At 31.8% G+C, this 18,153-nt stretch overlaps 4 protein-coding genes across 9 annotated transcripts; 3 read left to right on the top strand and 1 right to left on the bottom strand.

Moving 5' to 3' along the window:
- Nucleotides 1-4,034: 4,034 nt before the first annotated feature.
- LOC115704786 (putative pentatricopeptide repeat-containing protein At3g25060, mitochondrial) lies at nt 4,035-6,384 on the top strand. Its single transcript, XM_030631995.2, has one exon. The coding sequence runs from the start codon at nt 4,200-4,202 to the stop codon at nt 5,985-5,987; it is 1,788 nt and encodes a 595-aa protein (XP_030487855.2). The 5' UTR covers nt 4,035-4,199; the 3' UTR covers nt 5,988-6,384.
- A 1,191-nt stretch (nt 6,385-7,575) lies between these two features.
- Nucleotides 7,576-9,743, top strand: LOC115706776 (receptor-like serine/threonine-protein kinase At1g78530). 5 transcript variants are annotated; one of them, XM_061114590.1, is made up of 6 exons: nt 7,605-7,740; nt 8,041-8,179; nt 8,275-8,616; nt 8,837-9,091; nt 9,193-9,326; nt 9,537-9,743. In XM_061114590.1, exons 2-6 carry the CDS (start codon nt 8,041-8,043, stop codon nt 9,723-9,725), a joined length of 1,059 nt encoding a protein of 352 aa, XP_060970573.1. In that variant the 5' UTR covers nt 7,605-7,740; the 3' UTR covers nt 9,726-9,743. The 5 variants fall into 5 exon arrangements, with proteins under 5 accessions (XP_030490374.2, XP_060970573.1, XP_030490371.2 ...); XM_030634511.2 differs by having other exon boundaries at nt 8,026-8,179; XM_030634510.2 differs by having other exon boundaries at nt 7,888-8,179.
- A 575-nt stretch (nt 9,744-10,318) lies between these two features.
- Nucleotides 10,319-12,826, bottom strand: LOC115706775 (fatty-acid-binding protein 3, chloroplastic). The gene is made up of 5 exons (XM_030634509.2): nt 12,402-12,826; nt 11,766-11,867; nt 11,253-11,408; nt 10,888-11,102; nt 10,319-10,661 (listed from the first exon to the last, which is right to left on the bottom strand). The coding sequence occupies exons 1-5, from the start codon at nt 12,631-12,633 to the stop codon at nt 10,503-10,505; spliced, it is 864 nt and encodes a 287-aa protein (XP_030490369.2). The 5' UTR covers nt 12,634-12,826; the 3' UTR covers nt 10,319-10,502.
- A 2,626-nt stretch (nt 12,827-15,452) lies between these two features.
- LOC115704733 (glucan endo-1,3-beta-D-glucosidase) lies at nt 15,453-17,527 on the top strand. 2 transcript variants are annotated; one of them, XM_030631942.2, is made up of 5 exons: nt 15,453-15,696; nt 15,794-15,903; nt 16,601-16,626; nt 16,704-16,944; nt 17,290-17,527. In XM_030631942.2, exons 2-5 carry the CDS (start codon nt 15,843-15,845, stop codon nt 17,313-17,315), a joined length of 354 nt encoding a protein of 117 aa, XP_030487802.1. In that variant the 5' UTR covers nt 15,453-15,696; nt 15,794-15,842; the 3' UTR covers nt 17,316-17,527. The 2 variants fall into 2 exon arrangements, with proteins under 2 accessions (XP_030487802.1, XP_030487801.1); XM_030631941.2 differs by having other exon boundaries at nt 15,537-15,903.
- Nucleotides 17,528-18,153: the final 626 nt, after the last annotated feature.

The following is an 18,153-nucleotide window of genomic DNA, read 5'->3' as shown; positions in this document are numbered from 1 at the left end:
TGGTTTATTATTAAAAATAAAATGATTTATGAGAAATTCATGGGTCACTTTTTATTTATATATAATAAAATAAAAAATAAATAAATCCCATTAAATCCAAAAAAAATTCTAGATTTTCTTTAATTACCGTATTTCTAACCCTATTTAATTATTTATGTCTCTTTTATAAACCCTATTTGATTAAAGTTAAGATTATAAGATTAATTTAAATTATTGTTCATATATTGATTAATCCCATTAATAAAAAATAATTCAATATAGGAACCTTATTTGATTAAAGTGAATTTTAATATATGAACCCTATATGATTAAATCACTTTATCAAATAGGGTTCATATATATTGAATTATTTTTTAATAATGGGATTAATCAATGTATGAACAATAATTTGAATTAATCTTATAATCTTATAATCTTAACTTTTTAATTCAATTAATAATTATTTGTCACATAATTATTAAGTCTTTTCCCTTTAATTTTCTTTTTGTTGATGATGCTAATTTATTCATATTAAGGTAGTGTTCTACTAGGGGATCTAACGAGTTTCGCCCCTTCGCTAATGGCCTCTAAGAGTTCAAATTCCAGTATTGTATAAATCTTCAATTTGTTCTATTTCTTATATTAACTGAAATTTTGCTACTTTTTTTTTTAATTTACAACTTTAATGTTTATATCTTATTAGGGACATTCATGGAAATTTGGATTTCTTTGAAATATACAATTAATGAGCATTACTTTTTGATCGTAGTGTGTTTTCCATGGCTGAAAACCTCAATAATCTCTATCATTTGATATCAAATAAAATAAAACTGTCATGATGTATACATTATGGTTATTTAATGAGTAATTAGTGTGTTGAAATTGTCAAGCTGATATTTAGAATTGTTTCTTTGTCAAAATTAATATTAAGTATACTCATATGTTTATAGGTTTATTTATTTTCTCTTAGATCAATCATGCTCATATAGCAAAAAAATCATACTCATATAGACATGTTATTTTCATTTTGTAATTTAGATCTTCTTAGTCATTATTTAGTTTACTTAAACCTTTTCCGATTATGGTAACTGAAGTTTTGTTTCTTTTAGGTACTCTATTACAAAGATCTGTATTACATGTATTATTTATTTTTGACTATGAAGAGGTGGATTTCTTTATTGGGAAACATATACGCTGACAAATTATCGTTCATATATTGAATAATTATTTTTGATTAATGTGATTCATATATATAACTGTGTATATTGAATTCTTTATTCAAATAATTATTTTTGATTTTTACGTGATTATTTATTGTTCATATATCTAGAACCCTATTTGATTAAAGTTAAAATTATAAGATTAATTAATTTATAATTTCTTCCTATACACATAATAATAATCTCACCTAATAACTAATAATATTTTTTCTTTAATTTTTAATTGTATCACTTTAAAATAACATAGAAAAAAAACTAGAATAAAATTTAGTATACGTGCCTTGCACGTAACTTTTTATTAGTATAAATATATATAGTAAAAACATATTAATGTATATAAACCGTCTTAATCAGGTTGATTGGACGGGTTGGTATTTTTTTAATCCGCCCAATATAAAGATTGGGCGGTTTTTCGGTTTATAATTTCTATTGAGTTATCTCGGTTTGGTTTGGGCAGGTTATTCAATGGGGCAGTGTACAAAAATTTATATACAACCCTAATACAAACAAGCTAAAGTCCACTTTGTACTTGCTAATTTTTTAAATTATCATTAATGTTTTACACAAATTATATTACAACTTTTTTTTTAATGTGATGACACATTCTGGATATTTTATAAATACCCAAAATGCCAAAAGAATTACAAAATCGATAGTAAGTAAATGAATTACTAAAAATTCATTTAGTTGCAGAGAACTTGTTATTCCTAACCACTAACAGTAATTCGATATCGAGTCATCGAAGAACCAACAAAAAAACATAACATAACAAAATTATGTCACACAGACAAGACTAAAACACTCAAAACTATGTCACAAAAACAAGACTAATCGCAGTAGCAAAAATCGAATCGTAATAGCAAAACACAACTCTGACCAAGTTACATTTATGCCTAGGGAAAGCTGGTGGGCCTAGCCAGAGAAAAAAAATAACTTCCTGCAGCTATAAATTTAGGAACGAGAATCCCTGATGTTTTAAATTAGTTCACAACTTTATCTTGTAATTATTTTTTTTAGTAAAATATAACTTTACAAAAACAAGAATCCTAAAAATTTGAAAAAAAAAATTGAGCATTCCTGTGTGTAAAGACTTGTCTGATTTGGGTCTAAGTTCTCACGAATTTGTTTTTAAACACCTTCCCAAAAAGTCTCATTCCAATGGAAATAGTGTTCATCATTTCCTTATATAACCAAGATCCTTCCCATTTCTAGCTAATGTGAGACTTTAGATGTACACCCAACACCGTACACCATACACTTTATTTGTTTTGGTATTTTAGAGAATATTTTAGTCTAATATTTTATTTCACAATTGTGTACGTTGTAATTATTTAAGACATTCTGTAAAATTGAGAAAAATTTAACACACCAAAATATAATAATCTGCTGTACAAGTGTCTATTTTATTTTATCAACGTGTGAAATAAATTATTTAAACATTGTTTTCTATTTTGTAAATTATATCGAATTTTTCAAAATTTTACATTAGAAAACAATGAATTTTTTATTTTTTTTTTAGAAACTGAACTCTTTTTAGGCGCTCACAGACTCTGTCACCCATACCCCCAATGTCGCCCTGCTTGCTTTCCCCCACTCGCAACACCACCTCAAGCTCAGCTTCTCTCTCATGAATGGATTCGTTTAGCAGAGCATCTCATGCCCCTTCGCACGACGCCAACCCTACTTGCTTCCCCTCACTCACTTACATCTCATCTCAGGCGTAGAGAAATATTTTTTTTTCTTTTTATGTTCTTTTAATCTATTCTTTGACTGTAGTCCGTAGGTGTGTTAATTTGTGTTTTATTTTTTATTACCGTATGAATAATGTTCCCATAACTTAGTTTTTTATTTTAATTATTGAGTGTTTATGTCAAGTTTAATAACATTTTTTGTTTTTTGTTTTTTGTTTTTTAACTTTTTAATCACAAAAATAAGAGTAGAATTTTTGTTTTTAAAAATTTTATTTTCAAAAAATAAAAATATGTTTTATGACCTTTTTTTTTTAAAAAAACAAAAAAATAAAAAATGTGTTCTCTAAAATTTATTTTTATTTATCTCAAAAATAAGATTTATTTTTATTTTTATTTATCTCAAAAAAATAAAAAGTTTATTTTTATTTATCTCTAAAGTTTAAAAATTTTATTTATCTCAAAATAAAGTTTATTTTTTTATTTTATTTTAAGTCGGATTTGGGTCTGGGTTCGGGTCCCAGGTCTGGGCCTGGGGTTTGAGGTTGGGGTCCAAGTTTGAGTCTGCGACCGGGGGTCGGGACTAGGTTTGGGATCCGAGTCCAGGTTTGGAATCTGGGTTGGGGTCTAAGGTTGAGACCGCGTTTGGGGCTGAAGTTTGAGTTTGGAGCAGGAACCTGACCTAAATCCCGAGTTTGAGGTTGGGGTCTGGGTCCAAGTTTGGCACTGGGGTCCATGTCCAGGGTTGAGGGCCAGAGTCCAAGTTCGAGTTCGAGTCCTAGCTTAGGGCTGGCTCTAGATCTGGGGGTTGGGTTTGGGTCCGGTTTTGAGTTCGAGTCTGGGTCTAGGTCTAGGTCTGGGTCTAAGGCTAGGGTCCGAGACTGTGTCCGGGGTTTGGAGCCAGGGTCTGGGTTTGAGGCCAGGGTCGGGGCTACAATCCTGGTCCGGTTTGAGTCTAGGTCAATTCAGACTCTAAAATATTGACTAAGAAAAACACTTGTGTTTAAAAAATTTGAGAGTAATTTTTTTTTTAATTTTTTAAATTTTAATTCTTAATAAAAAAATTAACAAGTTAAAATATTTCTAATTAAAGAAAGCATAAAACTATATGCTGGTTCCACGGTCTTGATAATGATAGGCATAGCAGGTTTTGATCAAGAAATCATCCAAGACATCACTTTTGTTCATGGGTTTTCAGTTTATCAGCTTCTATGAAGTTTTAGCTCATTCTTCAACTGCCATACATACTACAACTCTTCACTTCAGGAGGGTATATGTGTTGTTATTTGCTCCCCAAGCAATAAAAAGCTAAATGCGGTTGATTCCATGGACAAAGGGCTTAAGGTCTCTTATCTTATCTTGTGAAGATGAACAATCCTTAGCTAAGGTCCACGCTCTTATGATTTTGTCTGGCCACCGTGGAAACTTCAATGCCCTGCTTATAAAATCTTATGCACGCATTGCTGATACAGTGACAGCTCGCCGCCTGTTCGATAAAATGCCTCAACGAGGTGTAGATGTGTGGAATGCCATGATCATTGCTTATTCTCGAGAGCACAACTCTAATGAAGTCCTAAGGTTACATCGTCAGATGATCGCCGAAGGTGTTAGGCCAGATAGCTCTAGTTTTACGGTCGCTCTTAAGTCGTGTGCGTGCTTGTTGGATCTTAGATTAGGTGAAGAAATTTGGTTTAAGGCCATAGAATATGGCTACAAGTATGATGCTTTTGTGGGTTCATCTGTTTTGAACTTGTATGCAAAGTGTGGGAAGATAGATGATGCAGCGACCTTGTTCGATGAAATGCCAAAAAGGGATCTTGTTTGTTGGACATCCATGATAAGTGGGTTTGTCCGAAGTGGGAAGCCATTAAAAGCCGTTGATATTTATAGGCGAATGCAAAAAGGGGGTGTTGAAGCTGATGGGGTTGTCATGTTGGGGTTGATACAGGCTTGTGTGAGCCTTGGTAACTCAAAACTGGGGCTTTCTATTCACGGGCATTTGATTAGGAGAGATCAGCCTTTGGATGTAGTACTTCAAACCAGCCTTGTTGATATGTATACTAAGTTTGGAAATTTGGATTCAGCTTGTTTATTATTTAAAAGGATGACTCATAAGAATGTCGTCTCTTGGGGTGCTTTGATTTCTGGTTATGCTCAAAATGGTTTTGCTGTGGATGCTCTTAAAATGTTGGTAGAAATGCAAAGTAGTGGTTTTAATCCAGAATTTGTGTCTCTAGTGAGTGCACTTCTCTCTTGTGCTCAACTTGGTTTTTTGAAATTGGGTAAATCTATACATGGGTATATTGTCAAAAGGCTTGGATTTGATCAAGTTTCAGGCACTGCTGTAATTGACATGTACTCAAAGTGTGGATCTGTTTCCTATGCTCGTGCTGTATTTGATAAGACAAAGACTAAAGACTTGATATTTTGGAATGCAATGATTACAGGCTATGGAATTCATGGACTGGGAAGAGAAGCTTTACTGCTCTTCCTCAAGATGGCAGAAAATTTAAACCCCGACCACACAACTTTTGTTTCACTTCTTTCGGCCTTTAGTCACTCAGGTCTTGTAGAAGAAGGACTAAAATGGTTTCATCTTATGCAAAATGATTTCAAGATTCAACCAGGGGAAAAACATTATCTTTGTATGGTTGATCTTTTAGCTCGAGCAGGGCAAGTCGAAGAGGCTTATCAGCTAATATGTTCCATGGATACTGAACCTGGGCTTCCCATATGGGTTGCTCTCCTTGCAGGTTGTTACAATCATGGGAAGTTGTTAGTCGGAGAAATTGCTGCAAAAAATATACTTATGCTGAACCCAGATGACTTGGGAGTTTATGCTTTGATCTCAAACTTCTATGCCAAAGAAAATAATTGGAATGAAGTAGCTGATTTGAAAAACATCATGAAACATTCTGGAATAAAGAAAATACCTGGCTATAGTGCCGTGGAAGTGAAAGGAAACTTTCATTATTTTCTGATGGAAGATAACAGCCACCATCAACATAAAGCTATTCTTCATTTTCTGGATAAGTTGGATCATGAAATGAGATTTATGAAACATGTGCCAGAAGCTGAACTTCTGTGCCATGATTTTTAACCAGACCAAGAATCTTTACATACATTGTCCTCTTGAAACTGAGAGATTGATCAAATTTACTACAAAACAAGCTCGCCCCTGACTGAGGATGGGCATAGCTCTCTCATGACTTTGAATAATGAAGAGACTTGTCAAGCATAAGTAGAAAATTCAAATATGTGCTTCCTCTTGTTTGCTTATGCTGAAATCTAGAGCCTGAAGAAATGATAAGTGAGGCCAGGACCATGAAAGACTTCAGTAGTCAGTGAATACTCGGATAGGCATGATCATGATAAATTCAACCACCCCATATCACCTTTTTGAATTGAGTCTTCCAATAATTTTAAACATTTTATTAATATATTGTACTGTATTTTGTCTAATAATACTAAGAAAAATCAATTCTTTGTTCATGACATTTTCAAGATGTTAATCATCACCACCATAGCGAAACCAAGATATCCCGTGTCCTTTCAAAGATTTTCTATTTTTGGAAATGTATGGAAACATTCATAGTTGAAAGAAAACAAAAAAAATATAAAAGATAAACCATGATTAAAAATAAAACAAATTAATCAAGCAAAAGTTGAGAAAATTAATTTAATTTTTTATATTAATGTACAATAAACAAGATGTGATTTCAATCTGCAAAAGCTTTAATTTTTTCGAATTAATTTATGGCTAATTTTGATTTCAATCTGCATTGTGTGTAACAGGGCTCATTCATTAGCAAAATTGGCCTTGGCTAACTGTTTGTCTTTGGCCATAATCAGTTTTTAATCATGTGTTTGATTCGCATGTGTATTAGTGGGTTTCGCCATATATCAATACTATATCACTTTCTTCAAAATAATAAAAATAAACAATGCCAAACTTTTCAATTTTTAACTCTCAAAAGAGCCTTTTGAGTCTTTGACTAAGCAATTCTCACTAATTTTCTTTCACATTAAGCCAGTTGGGAGAAAGAAATGACCACATAATATGAGAACAGAAATAAGTACGCAGCTTCAATCTTATAAGTAAAGTTTCGCAAAGCCAGTTACTTCAACACAAATATAATGATTGCCAAGTGGTGCAACTGCAGAATATATGGGTACAGAAGATGGCATTCACAAGGCGCATGCCACCATCTTTTCTTTTCTTTTTTTTTTTAAGGAAAATAAATAATAATGTTTTTAAGACCCGAATGATACAGTTAATTGTTTAAGAAACACAACTTTTATATACTGCAAGACTATTTTTTTAAAAGAAAATCTAGTCGGCTAAACCTCAACCACAACAAGTTACAACTATTGTCTTATAATAATATATAGGTACAATGTTAACTGTGTATACTTATAATATAATATTTCAGATAAATCATTGCGTGGGGCTTCACGAAGGACTCGTGTGAGTTACCACACGTATTCAAAACAGTGCTGGCTCATAATCCATCGTAACAAAAATTCACGGGTTTCCTTAGTAATTAACCAATAATAATGTGTAGTTTATAATGTATGTTACATTATACACATACACCTATGAAAGAAGACAACATTTTGATCCCATCTCTGGGGTCACTATCTCATGTGAGTCAGTTGAACTCGGATGAAAATTAATGAAAAAAAAAACATGCCAACAAAATGTGGACAGCTACATAAGATAAACTAATAATGACCCGCCACCTAATTTGATTTTTCTGAGACACCACTTATCAATACCTTTGGCTTTAGCAACTTTCTCTCTTTAGTTTCTTCCTCATCTGATTCCTCTCCTTTCTTCAACTAATTTAAAGGTTAGTGATCTGTTTTCAACTCTACTTTATCTTTTTTTTTTTCCTTTTTAAATATATATGTATATATTGTTTCATTTCCAGAAAATAATGGAGATTTCAAGTAGTGATTGATGATGTCTTTCTTAATTACTATTCTTATATCTATAGATGCAATAGGAGTTTATCAAGTAATTCAGATGTCGGTCAATTTTCAACTTCTCCATGTGTTTTATATTAAACAACTGGACAGAAAGTGCACTACATTTAGCTCTTTTCATACCAAACTTGTCCAAATTTCAATCTCAGTTTGATAAAAAACAGATGGGAAATCCTCCAGTACTGATAGCATTCTACATAACGATCTCTGTCGTCGCCTTTGTTATATCAAAGATTGTCATCTCAATACTGCTCTATAAGAGATGGAAAAGAAAGCAAAGGGTGTATGAAGATGGACTCTCAGGTACATATAGAATTGACATGAAGTTATCAAAGTTTTTTTCAATAAATATTATGTATAATAAGCTTGATGTGGTTATGAAAGGCTTGTTTTTTTAGGTGGGAAAATTGTTATGTTTAGGTCTTCAACAAAGGAGTCTCAAAAATCAAATGCATTGTTTAAGAAAACACTTAGACTTAGCAACAAGGACATAATTGGACGTGGAGGCTATGGGACAGTTTATAAAGTGATGATAGATGAGTCCACAGCCTATGCTGTGAAAAGACTCAACAAAGGAGCAAATGACGAAAGAGATAGAGGTTTTGAGAGAGAATTGGAAGCAATGGGAGACATTAAGCATAGGAATATTGTCAATCTCCATGGATACTGCACAGCTTCTCATTACAATCTTCTTATTTATGAACTAATGCCTAATGGAAGCTTGGATTCATTTCTACATGGTATGCAGTATCTCTCTCTCTCTCAAAACAAAAAAAAAAGATACATTGAAGATTCAAGCCAAACCATGCTATACCACTTCTTTTCTTCTCATAGTTTTACTTGTAATTCAAGTTAAGTTGCGTAGATTTTAACTAAAGATAATAATCTGCTCTGGTATACATTGTTAGATAAGTGATGATCCCAAGAGTTAAGCTTATTAGAGCCTGTAATGTAATGCAGGGAAAGCTATGAACAAGAAGAATTTGGATTGGCCATCCAGATACAAAATAGCACTAGGTGCTGCAAGAGGAATTGCATACCTCCATCATGATTGCATCCCTCATATAATCCATAGAGACATCAAATCTAGCAACATTTTACTGGATCAAAACATGGAGGCTCGAGTTTCAGATTTCGGACTAGCCACGCTGATGGAACCGGATAAGACTCATGTTTCAACATTTGTAGCTGGAACATTTGGATATTTAGCTCCTGGTAGAAAAACAATGTGAACTTCTCTTGAGTCACTAATTCCACTTTCTTTTTTGCCAAGTACATGTATGATAAGCTTAACTGTTTGTTGGTTTGGTCTGCAGAATATTTTGACACAGGAAGAGCAACAGCAAAAGGGGATGTTTACAGCTTCGGTGTCGTTTTACTAGAGCTCTTAACTGGAAAGAGGCCAACAGATGAAGCGTTTATTGAGGAAGGAACCAAGCTTGTAACATGGGTGAGAACTGAACTCAAAACACTTTCTAGTGACTAAAATGTTAATTGAAAGAATGATTCAGATTTTATTTTCTTTCAAACGTCTGATTATTATGCAATGTTTGATATCTGCTATATTTCATCTCAGTTGTAGATATCATCGAGTGGTTATAAGAGAGATTATTCTTCCTAATTGTTGTGTTTAACTTAACCTGTTATTTGTTGGAGTCAGGTGAAGACAGTTGTTCAGGAGAAAAGGGAAGAGCTTGTACTTGACAGAAACCTAGACGATTTCCCAGTTGAGGAGATCAACAGTACATTCAATATTGCATTAATGTGCCTTGAGCCAGAACCATATAAGAGGCCTTCCATGGCTGACATTGTCAAGATGCTTGAACAAGTTAAAAAAGCAGAGCTATAATATACTTATTTTATTTATTAATTTATTATTTTTGCCATTTATTGAATTTTATTTTCTTCAGTCACATCAGCAAAACCAATCGTTAAACCCCACCAAAAATAAATAAATAAATGTAATCATTATCACTGAATTTTTGCCAAAAGGGTAACGAAATTTATAGGTTTAGTAATCTAGACAAAATCATACAAGAAAGTTGTATGATTGTCACAAATTTGAGAACTGCAAGTGCGAGAGAGTTATTAAAAAATGTGTAAACTCAACTGATTTCACAATTGTTATTAAAAAAATGCATAGTAACTAAAATTACTCCATGGCAGAGTCTCTGAAACGAATCTCTACACCCTCCGATTAAGGCATAGATACTAGAGCTTAGATTGCATCTATAATGGCCATGGATATTGCTTTCATAGGATGCATTCTAATCTTCCTGGGGAATGGTATAGTAGCTGGCAAAGAAGTTAGCATTCACCTAATCACCACTCATGTCAAAAGACAGATTAAATTTCCTATAAACAAGGTTAAGTTGGAAGTTGATAGATAAGAGATCTTATAACGCAAGTCTGTTAGAAACTGTAGTACTGAGGGTTTACCCGTTTCTGTTTTAATTTTCATGAATTATCATTGGAAGTATGCTACATATCCTAGGTCAAGTCCAAGGTACATTCATAGACACAAAAAAAGAGAATGAAGACTGGAGTGGTGATCATACAAACACATATTGAATGAAGTGAAATTTGCCGGACACATAATTATTTTTAAGAACTTTACTGACGAAAACTACTTGAGGATTGTCGCGATCCCGTTGGTGACCGAAGCTTTCAAGGAAGGAGAAACTGGAACATCTCCAAAGAATACATCAAAGAGAGAAGAACTTACATTTCCTGATTCAACTGTAGCATCCACACTAGATGGAAGCCCACCTGTTGAAACAGAAACCTGAAAATCACAAATAACATAATAAGATGAGAATGCAGATGAGGTAGAAATTAAGTGTTTAGTCCATGATAAATAAATTTCCTTTGTAACAAAACAGAAGGTCAAAATTGCAAAAAGGAAACAAAATAGAAAATGACAAAAAGAAATGAAAATCATTAAGTGCATATTCTGGTAGATACTTGAAGAGAAAAATCATTAATCATGTGACTGCTAGAATCAGACTTACGATCATTTTGGACGGGTTTAGCCAACTCAAATAAATGCAAGTTCCTTTTTTAAGAGGTCGTCCTTGGAAGATACTACGAAATGTGAGCTGCGCAGATTCATCAGCAGGAGTTGGTGATTTGATTCTTGGAGAAATGGCACCATCCAAGGCATCCCAGAATGTTTTACCATCTATGTCTCTAACAAGAACAATCTGTAATGATTTTTCCAAAGGAGCTGCATTCAAAAAAAAATTATGTTTCAAATGTCTTCTAATCCCTCTCTCTCTCTCTCTCTTCAAATGAGCTGGATCAATAAAAATATATCTCAACAATTACCATCACTCTATTCCTCCCTCCATCGTACACATTTTCATTTCCTTATTACCTTGAAAAATTGAGCTGAACAAAGACGAATCCTCTTGAAGTTCAGCAACTGAACGTCCTTTCCACGAGTCTAGTTCACTAAGAACGTCAGGGTTTATATAAAGGCCAGCAGCATAGACTTTAACGCCAACAATTGCAAAAACCTTTTCCCTGACTCCTGAAATTGTAGTCACATTAGCTATAATGCCACAGAGTCTTCAAAAAAGGAAAAAGGAGAAACAACATTAGAAATATTGGAATGTAACAATCTCAGTATAGGAATATGAAACATTGAAACTGTCTTAGTTGTATGAAAGTGACATCAATCGCTTTAAGTAAAATATATTGCAACATATAAAGACATTACTGTATGGTGTTCTTGATAAACAAAATAAGTGAAGCAACTGCACCTTACTAACAAGACATTCAATTCCTTTCACAATAAATAGAAACACTACTAAACTACATTGACCCTGGATCTCAATTTATAAAAATTCATTAACAGAATGCAATGCGATATATTGTAGAAACTAACCTGTTCCAAGCAATGACAAAGAACTTGAGCAACCTGGCAAATTCAAAGTTTTCTGAAATTTTACTTTGGTAGAAGGCTCCTCAGTGTATTCTACACTTCCAACTGCAGACATGGAAAGGTTTAAATCATAAAACATGTTAATACTTTTGTGATACAGTATTATTTCCCCTGTAAGTGTCCCACTATAGGAACAAATTCAGCTCTCCTTAATTCTCCACTACCAACTAGATAACAAATCTTAGGAAGCCCTTACTTTTTCACTAGTCAAAAGTTTCATTGTTAATTTTTCTCGCAATTCAACAAAGTATCCCGTCCATACAATTCCATAATAATTGGAAATTTTCTCAGAGAAGAAAAAGAAAACGAGAAACTATGCGTAGAACTTGTAAAATCATGGATCATTTACTTCTCTATCATAAAAATTGCAACTTAACTCCTAAAACTAAAACCCAAATGTCCAATTTACACTTATGGAATCGGTGAATGACTTCAACTTCAACATGGTCAGTGTATTCAGGCAAAACATAAGAAATGTAAAGAAAGTCCAGAAATTAACCATGCGTAACTAGAGTAAACAATGTATAGGAAACAAAGACAGAAGTAGAAAGGAAAACGTGAGAGCTCAATTCAATTCACCTGAAGATGATGAAGCACTAATGATGAAATGGGTCTGAGTTGCATTGTTTTTGGGAAGAGTGAAATGCAAAGCAAATGGGGATGAGAGGGCAGAGGAATAGTGGGTTTTGCGCAAATCGAAATCCAACCGTAAGTAGGGATTTGATTTCGTTTTCAGTAAACAAATTTTGGGTCTGGAAATAATGGGAGATTGAACCCATATGAACCTGCAATTGGCTTCAACTCCAAACATTTTGTTATTATTCTGTTGGGAATTTGGGACTGCTTCTTCGTCAATCCTTTCGTCCACCTATTTATTCCTTGTAACTGAAATTAACAACATCTCTGCCCTCCCAATAATATTATTCATCTACATTTTACCTTCTTTAATCTTTCACAAATTTGTCTTCAAACCTTCTTCTGTTCCTTTTGATTAACACTTACCTTTTGTTTTTTTACAGTTTTTTTTATGGAGATTTACAACCTCATGAAGTGGAAGCCGTTGGAATAAAAGAGGCCCTGAGTTGGATCAAAGACAACGATTGGCCTAGTGTGATAATGGGGTCGGATTGTCGTAGAGTTGTGTTGGATCTTCAAGAAAATAAAGATATGGCCTCTCCTTATGGTCATATAATTTTAGAGTGTAAGGCTTTGTTAGCTAGCCTCTATTATTGATGTTTCTTTTAACTTTATTAAGCGGTCTGCTAATAAGGTTGCGCATTCTTTGGCGCAATCTTCTCTTATTGAGGTTGACCGTGTTTTTAGTAGTGTTGAGTTATCTACTGTAATTGCTTCCTTTGTTTTGGAAGATTTAATTTAATGAAATTTCATTATTATTAAAAAAAAATAATATTGTTTTGAAACAACAAAAAAAAATAATTTGTATTATTATAAAAGAAATAATCATAGTATTTTCCTATAGCAACAAGCTTAAAAGAACAGTAAAATAAAAGTGATTCTACAATGTACTCTCTTAAAAAAAATGTAGTGATACACCTTCTACTTGTTTCAGCATCCTAAAAAAAAATTTTAGTCTATTTTTTTTTTCCATATTCATGTATGTTGTAGCTATTTAAGATATCGTACAAAATTTTGAAAAATTCGAAATAATTTACAATATAGAAAATAATGTTCAAACAATTTATTTTATACGCGTATAAAATAAAATAGTCACGCGTGTAATACACTGTTTGAACGTAGTTTTCGGTGTGTTAAACTTTTGCAAGATGTCTTAAATAACTATAATTTACATGACTATGAGAAAAAATTATTTCGGATACTAAAACGGATACAAATATATTGGTGCATCCCTTAAGGAGTGTATTATAGAATTAGGTCATTAACTTTTATATATATAGAGATTTTACGTATAATAATATAAAATTCAATTACTTATCTAAACTAAATAAAAATACTAATTAATTTGATTGGATGTTAGATGTATTGGATTTTTGGACACCCCATCCACCATCCGATATGATGCAATTGGATATTTAAAAATAACATCCAATTTGATCTGGTCACAATTGAATATCTAATGTTTGGCGGTCAATTCTTATTGGATTGGATCGATTTATGCACACCCCTAAATATAACGTTCAAGTTTCAATAGACAGTAAAATTTTTATTCAAGAATATAGTTGAGACTAAGTAAATTATATTCTAATTGAGATGTTAGAACTAAATAGAGTTACACTAGAAAAAAAAATTAAAATACCAAAAAATATCAATGTAACAATAATAATAATAAACAATTATTAATACTATATCATAATAAAATTATTTTAAGTAAATATAATGTTTGTACATATATTATAATTTAGAATAAAATTATTAATTGTATGTAAATAAATTTACAAAATATATGCATATATTTTATTTAAGATGTAAGTATTCTTGTATAGAGGTATATTTTATTAATACGAGACTTAGAAAATATATAACTAATTATAATTTAGAGATTATTTAATTGGCCCTAGACTTGATTTTTTTTAATAATAAATTAAAGATTATTCTTGAATAGAGTATTCTTCGATAGAAGTTCTACTGTAACACTTTATTGAAATTTATGGAAATGAAAAGTTATATATGACCTTAATAGTTAATATTCTCTATACAAATGTTAAAAGATATCTTTGCTGTTTAATATTTTTTTTTTTGTGTTATATTGTTATTGATTATTAAGAATCGAATCACAAATTACTTGAAAAATAGATTTTAAAGAATATTACTAACTAATTATAGAGTGCTACCTATAAACATTAATATTGTTGTATCCAAATAACTTAAAAAATAGATTTTAAGGCACCTTGTGCTTGTGCGTGGCAACCTAAATGTGTAGTGAAAAAAATGTCCTACAATATAACGCCAACTATTACGGCGTACACACATTGCATGCAGATGTGGGTGATGACAATTAATTTGAAGGATTGGAAATAGATAAAGGCACCACCTGCTGATTGGGTTGAGCTTGGTCATTTTTTTATATAAGTAGTTGAGGTTGGTCATTGGTTTAACCATCCCATCAAAAAAGAAAAAGGTTAAAGTTTGAAGTTTGAATGGGACCCCCTGACTGCATCATCACAATCCACACACCCCTCATTAACATATTTTGATTTGGTTCCAACAACTCCTTACTTCCCAATAAACAAAACAATAACATTGAAAAATGAAATGGAATGTCACAATTTTATTATTAGTACTATTATTGTTATTTTTCTCAACAACTTTAATGCTTGGAATTTGGGGATTGCATTTCTAGTTTGCAACTACCTTAAAATATTACAATATATTTGTCCAAATTACTAACGTTCGTTACAAGCCGGGTACGAACATGATCTAGTGTAAACTGAGCACATAACATTTTTCCATTGCTAAAACTATCAAATTCATCTCAACATAAACCAATCCAGGAATATAATTAATCACAGAAATGTGAGCCTTTCTTTTCGTTTTAAAATGTTGGCCAAAGCTTTTTATTTAATTTTTTGAGAAAGCCAAAAGACTAAAGCTTATTTAACTTTTGGTAAATCCAAGGAGCATAAGATGAGAGGTCCAAGTCCAATTGCGAAAAGAGAATTTGAAAGGACAATGGTACGAGAGAAAAGAGAATTAAGCTAATCAAAGTCATAAAGTTCACGCCCAACCAATCACTTCTTAGCTCACCTTTTCCACTTGTTCCATTTTCTCTGAGATCAAAATGATTCTTATTTCTTAATCCCCGTTTAGGCTATATATAACAGCTCATATCCATAAATATAGCCGTTATTAGCCCATTTGACACCTTTTGATTTCAGTTTAAAAGCCTCAACTTTTGGTATACTCAAGTAACCAAAACCCAACCATTAAAAGTAGCTTTTTTCATTCATCATTTTCATTCCATACTTCTAACATTCTCTGTTTGTCTTAAACAGCTATATATACTTGCTAGAGTAGTCTTCAAAGTCATCATAGTACAAATCAATGGCTAATAAAGCAGCTTTGGCTCTCCCCCTTTGGCTCCTCCTTTTATCCTTCACTTCAGGTTTGTTTGTTCACCATAGTAGTTATGACTCCTATAAAGATAAATTTTCTCAGGGTTACCTTTATTTGGACTGATGTTTTAATTGATTTTATTATATGAGCCATTTTTTTAGTTTCAGTTTTTTAACCAGTTTGGAACTCAGATTTCAGGGGGAAAACAAATGAATTAATTCCAAAGCATTTCATTTTCTTTTGTTGGGAGTTTTAAGAAAAATGAGAGATTATATTCTTAGAAAAATAGATTTTTTTTTTCTAATTTAAATAAAATCTTGTATCAAATCAGAAAGAGAAATGATAAAATGAAGCTTATTACAAAATTTTAGGAAAATGTTTTCCCCATACTTTTCACTATTGTTTACTCTAGTAAAATGTTTTTGTACTAAACTCTCGCATCCAAACATAGCATCTTTTTTCAATTTAACTTTGGCTACTATTTTGGAACTTAGGGTCAAATATTTTAATTTATTGGTGGGATATAATTATTGGATATCTTAATCTTATCATGTACCCTCTGCATTGTTTGTTTCAATAAAATTTGGTACAGTTTTTCTTTCATCATTTAAGGGTTGCTTTCTTTTCTTAATTAAAATGATTTAGCCTCAAGTGGGGTCCTTTCAAAATGGGCACAACATCATCATAATTATTGCCTTATCATGCAATATATGTCTCTGATTTAACTTTGGTCTTCCTTTTTGCAGAAACTCTGCTAATGGTGCATGGACAGGTATACATACATTAATTTTGAAGAATATGTTGCATATTGTTGGTTGAATATATAATAATTATAATTTGATGATATAGGAACAGAAAACTTGGTGTGTGGCAAAACCATCAACAGAAGCAGCAGCACTTCAAGGAATTTTAGACTATGCATGTTCACAAGTGGATTGCAGTATCATGGAAAAGGGGTGCCCTTGTTCCTTACCAGACAACCTCATTAACCGTGCCTCCATAGCCATGAATCTCTACTACCAAGCCAATGGAAGAAACCGCTGGAATTGTATTTTCAGAAACTCTGCTCTTGTCGTTGTAACCGACCCAAGTAAGCAATAACGCCAAAATATATCTATTATTCAATTACATATGGCAACTTCTTTTACAACAATTTCTGTGCCTGATTTTGAAATGTGATGATAACAAGTTGTTTGTATTCATAAATTATTAATTAATTTCATAGTATTTAATTCTATTTTATGGGTTATGAGACAGTACTATGCCCTACAAAATGAGTTTTTAAACATTTTTATTATTTTCTCAAAAAAAAACAAATCATATATTTTGGTCGGTGGTGCTGTGTAATTGTCCTAAATTATTATCCTGTTATTATTTGGTTGTTTATTTACTTTTGTTTTTACTAAAACGAATTATTGTATTGATGATTTTGCAGGTTATGGTAAGTGCATTTACGCTTGATGCAAAATTTCCCAGAAAGAAAAGTTTTGCTTTAAAAAAAATGTAAGGCAATTTATGGGTTTTCTTGGGTTGTAATCTCCTTTAAGAACAACTAGTCTATGAAGATTGTGTTTAGCTGATAAATTTGGTACTGAACTAATTAAGTGTCAATTTACTGACACTGTACTTATTTCCTTCTAGACTCCAATAGTCAATATTGTCTTTCTTTCAAATTTATGGTTATGTTGTTCCAAATATTTAATGGGAGCGGGGCTGCATAATTATTATATCAGTATAAAAAAAATATAGGTATTAACCTATAGATAATAGATGCACTAATTAAAATTTGAATTAACTTTGAAGATAGTCAGATGTGTACAAACCAATATACACTAATTAATAGCAAAAGAAGGATTACCTATCAAATTTGACTATATTAAAGGTTGATAGACATTTTATAAATGAATCTTGATTCACGAGTTCTTGGCAAAATTACTTGTAATTCGGAAATCACAAGCCAAAAAGAATTGTTTGTGATTATATTGTCTAAAATTAGTGAACTCTCAAGGAAAATTTATGTGGAAGCTTAAAAATATAATAAGATAAAAGTAATTTATTTTAAGATATAATTCATATATATCTTATATTGACACAAATAATTTTAAGTCAATAATCTTGCTTGACACAAATCCTTGTATAACCACTACCAAATTTTAGTAAATATTCAAAGGAAATTATACCTACTTATTATTATTATTATTAAACATTGATTACGATTCATTGCCTTCTACAACGAGAGGAGGGATTTTACGGGGTCCCTCAATTTCTTATAAATTAATTTTTATGTTTATATATTTTT

Source organism: Cannabis sativa, chromosome 1, assembly GCF_029168945.1.
Source record: "Cannabis sativa cultivar Pink pepper isolate KNU-18-1 chromosome 1, ASM2916894v1, whole genome shotgun sequence".
Classification (NCBI taxonomy): Eukaryota; Viridiplantae; Streptophyta; class Magnoliopsida; order Rosales; family Cannabaceae; genus Cannabis; species Cannabis sativa.
This window is presented reverse-complemented; position numbering and strand designations above follow the sequence as displayed.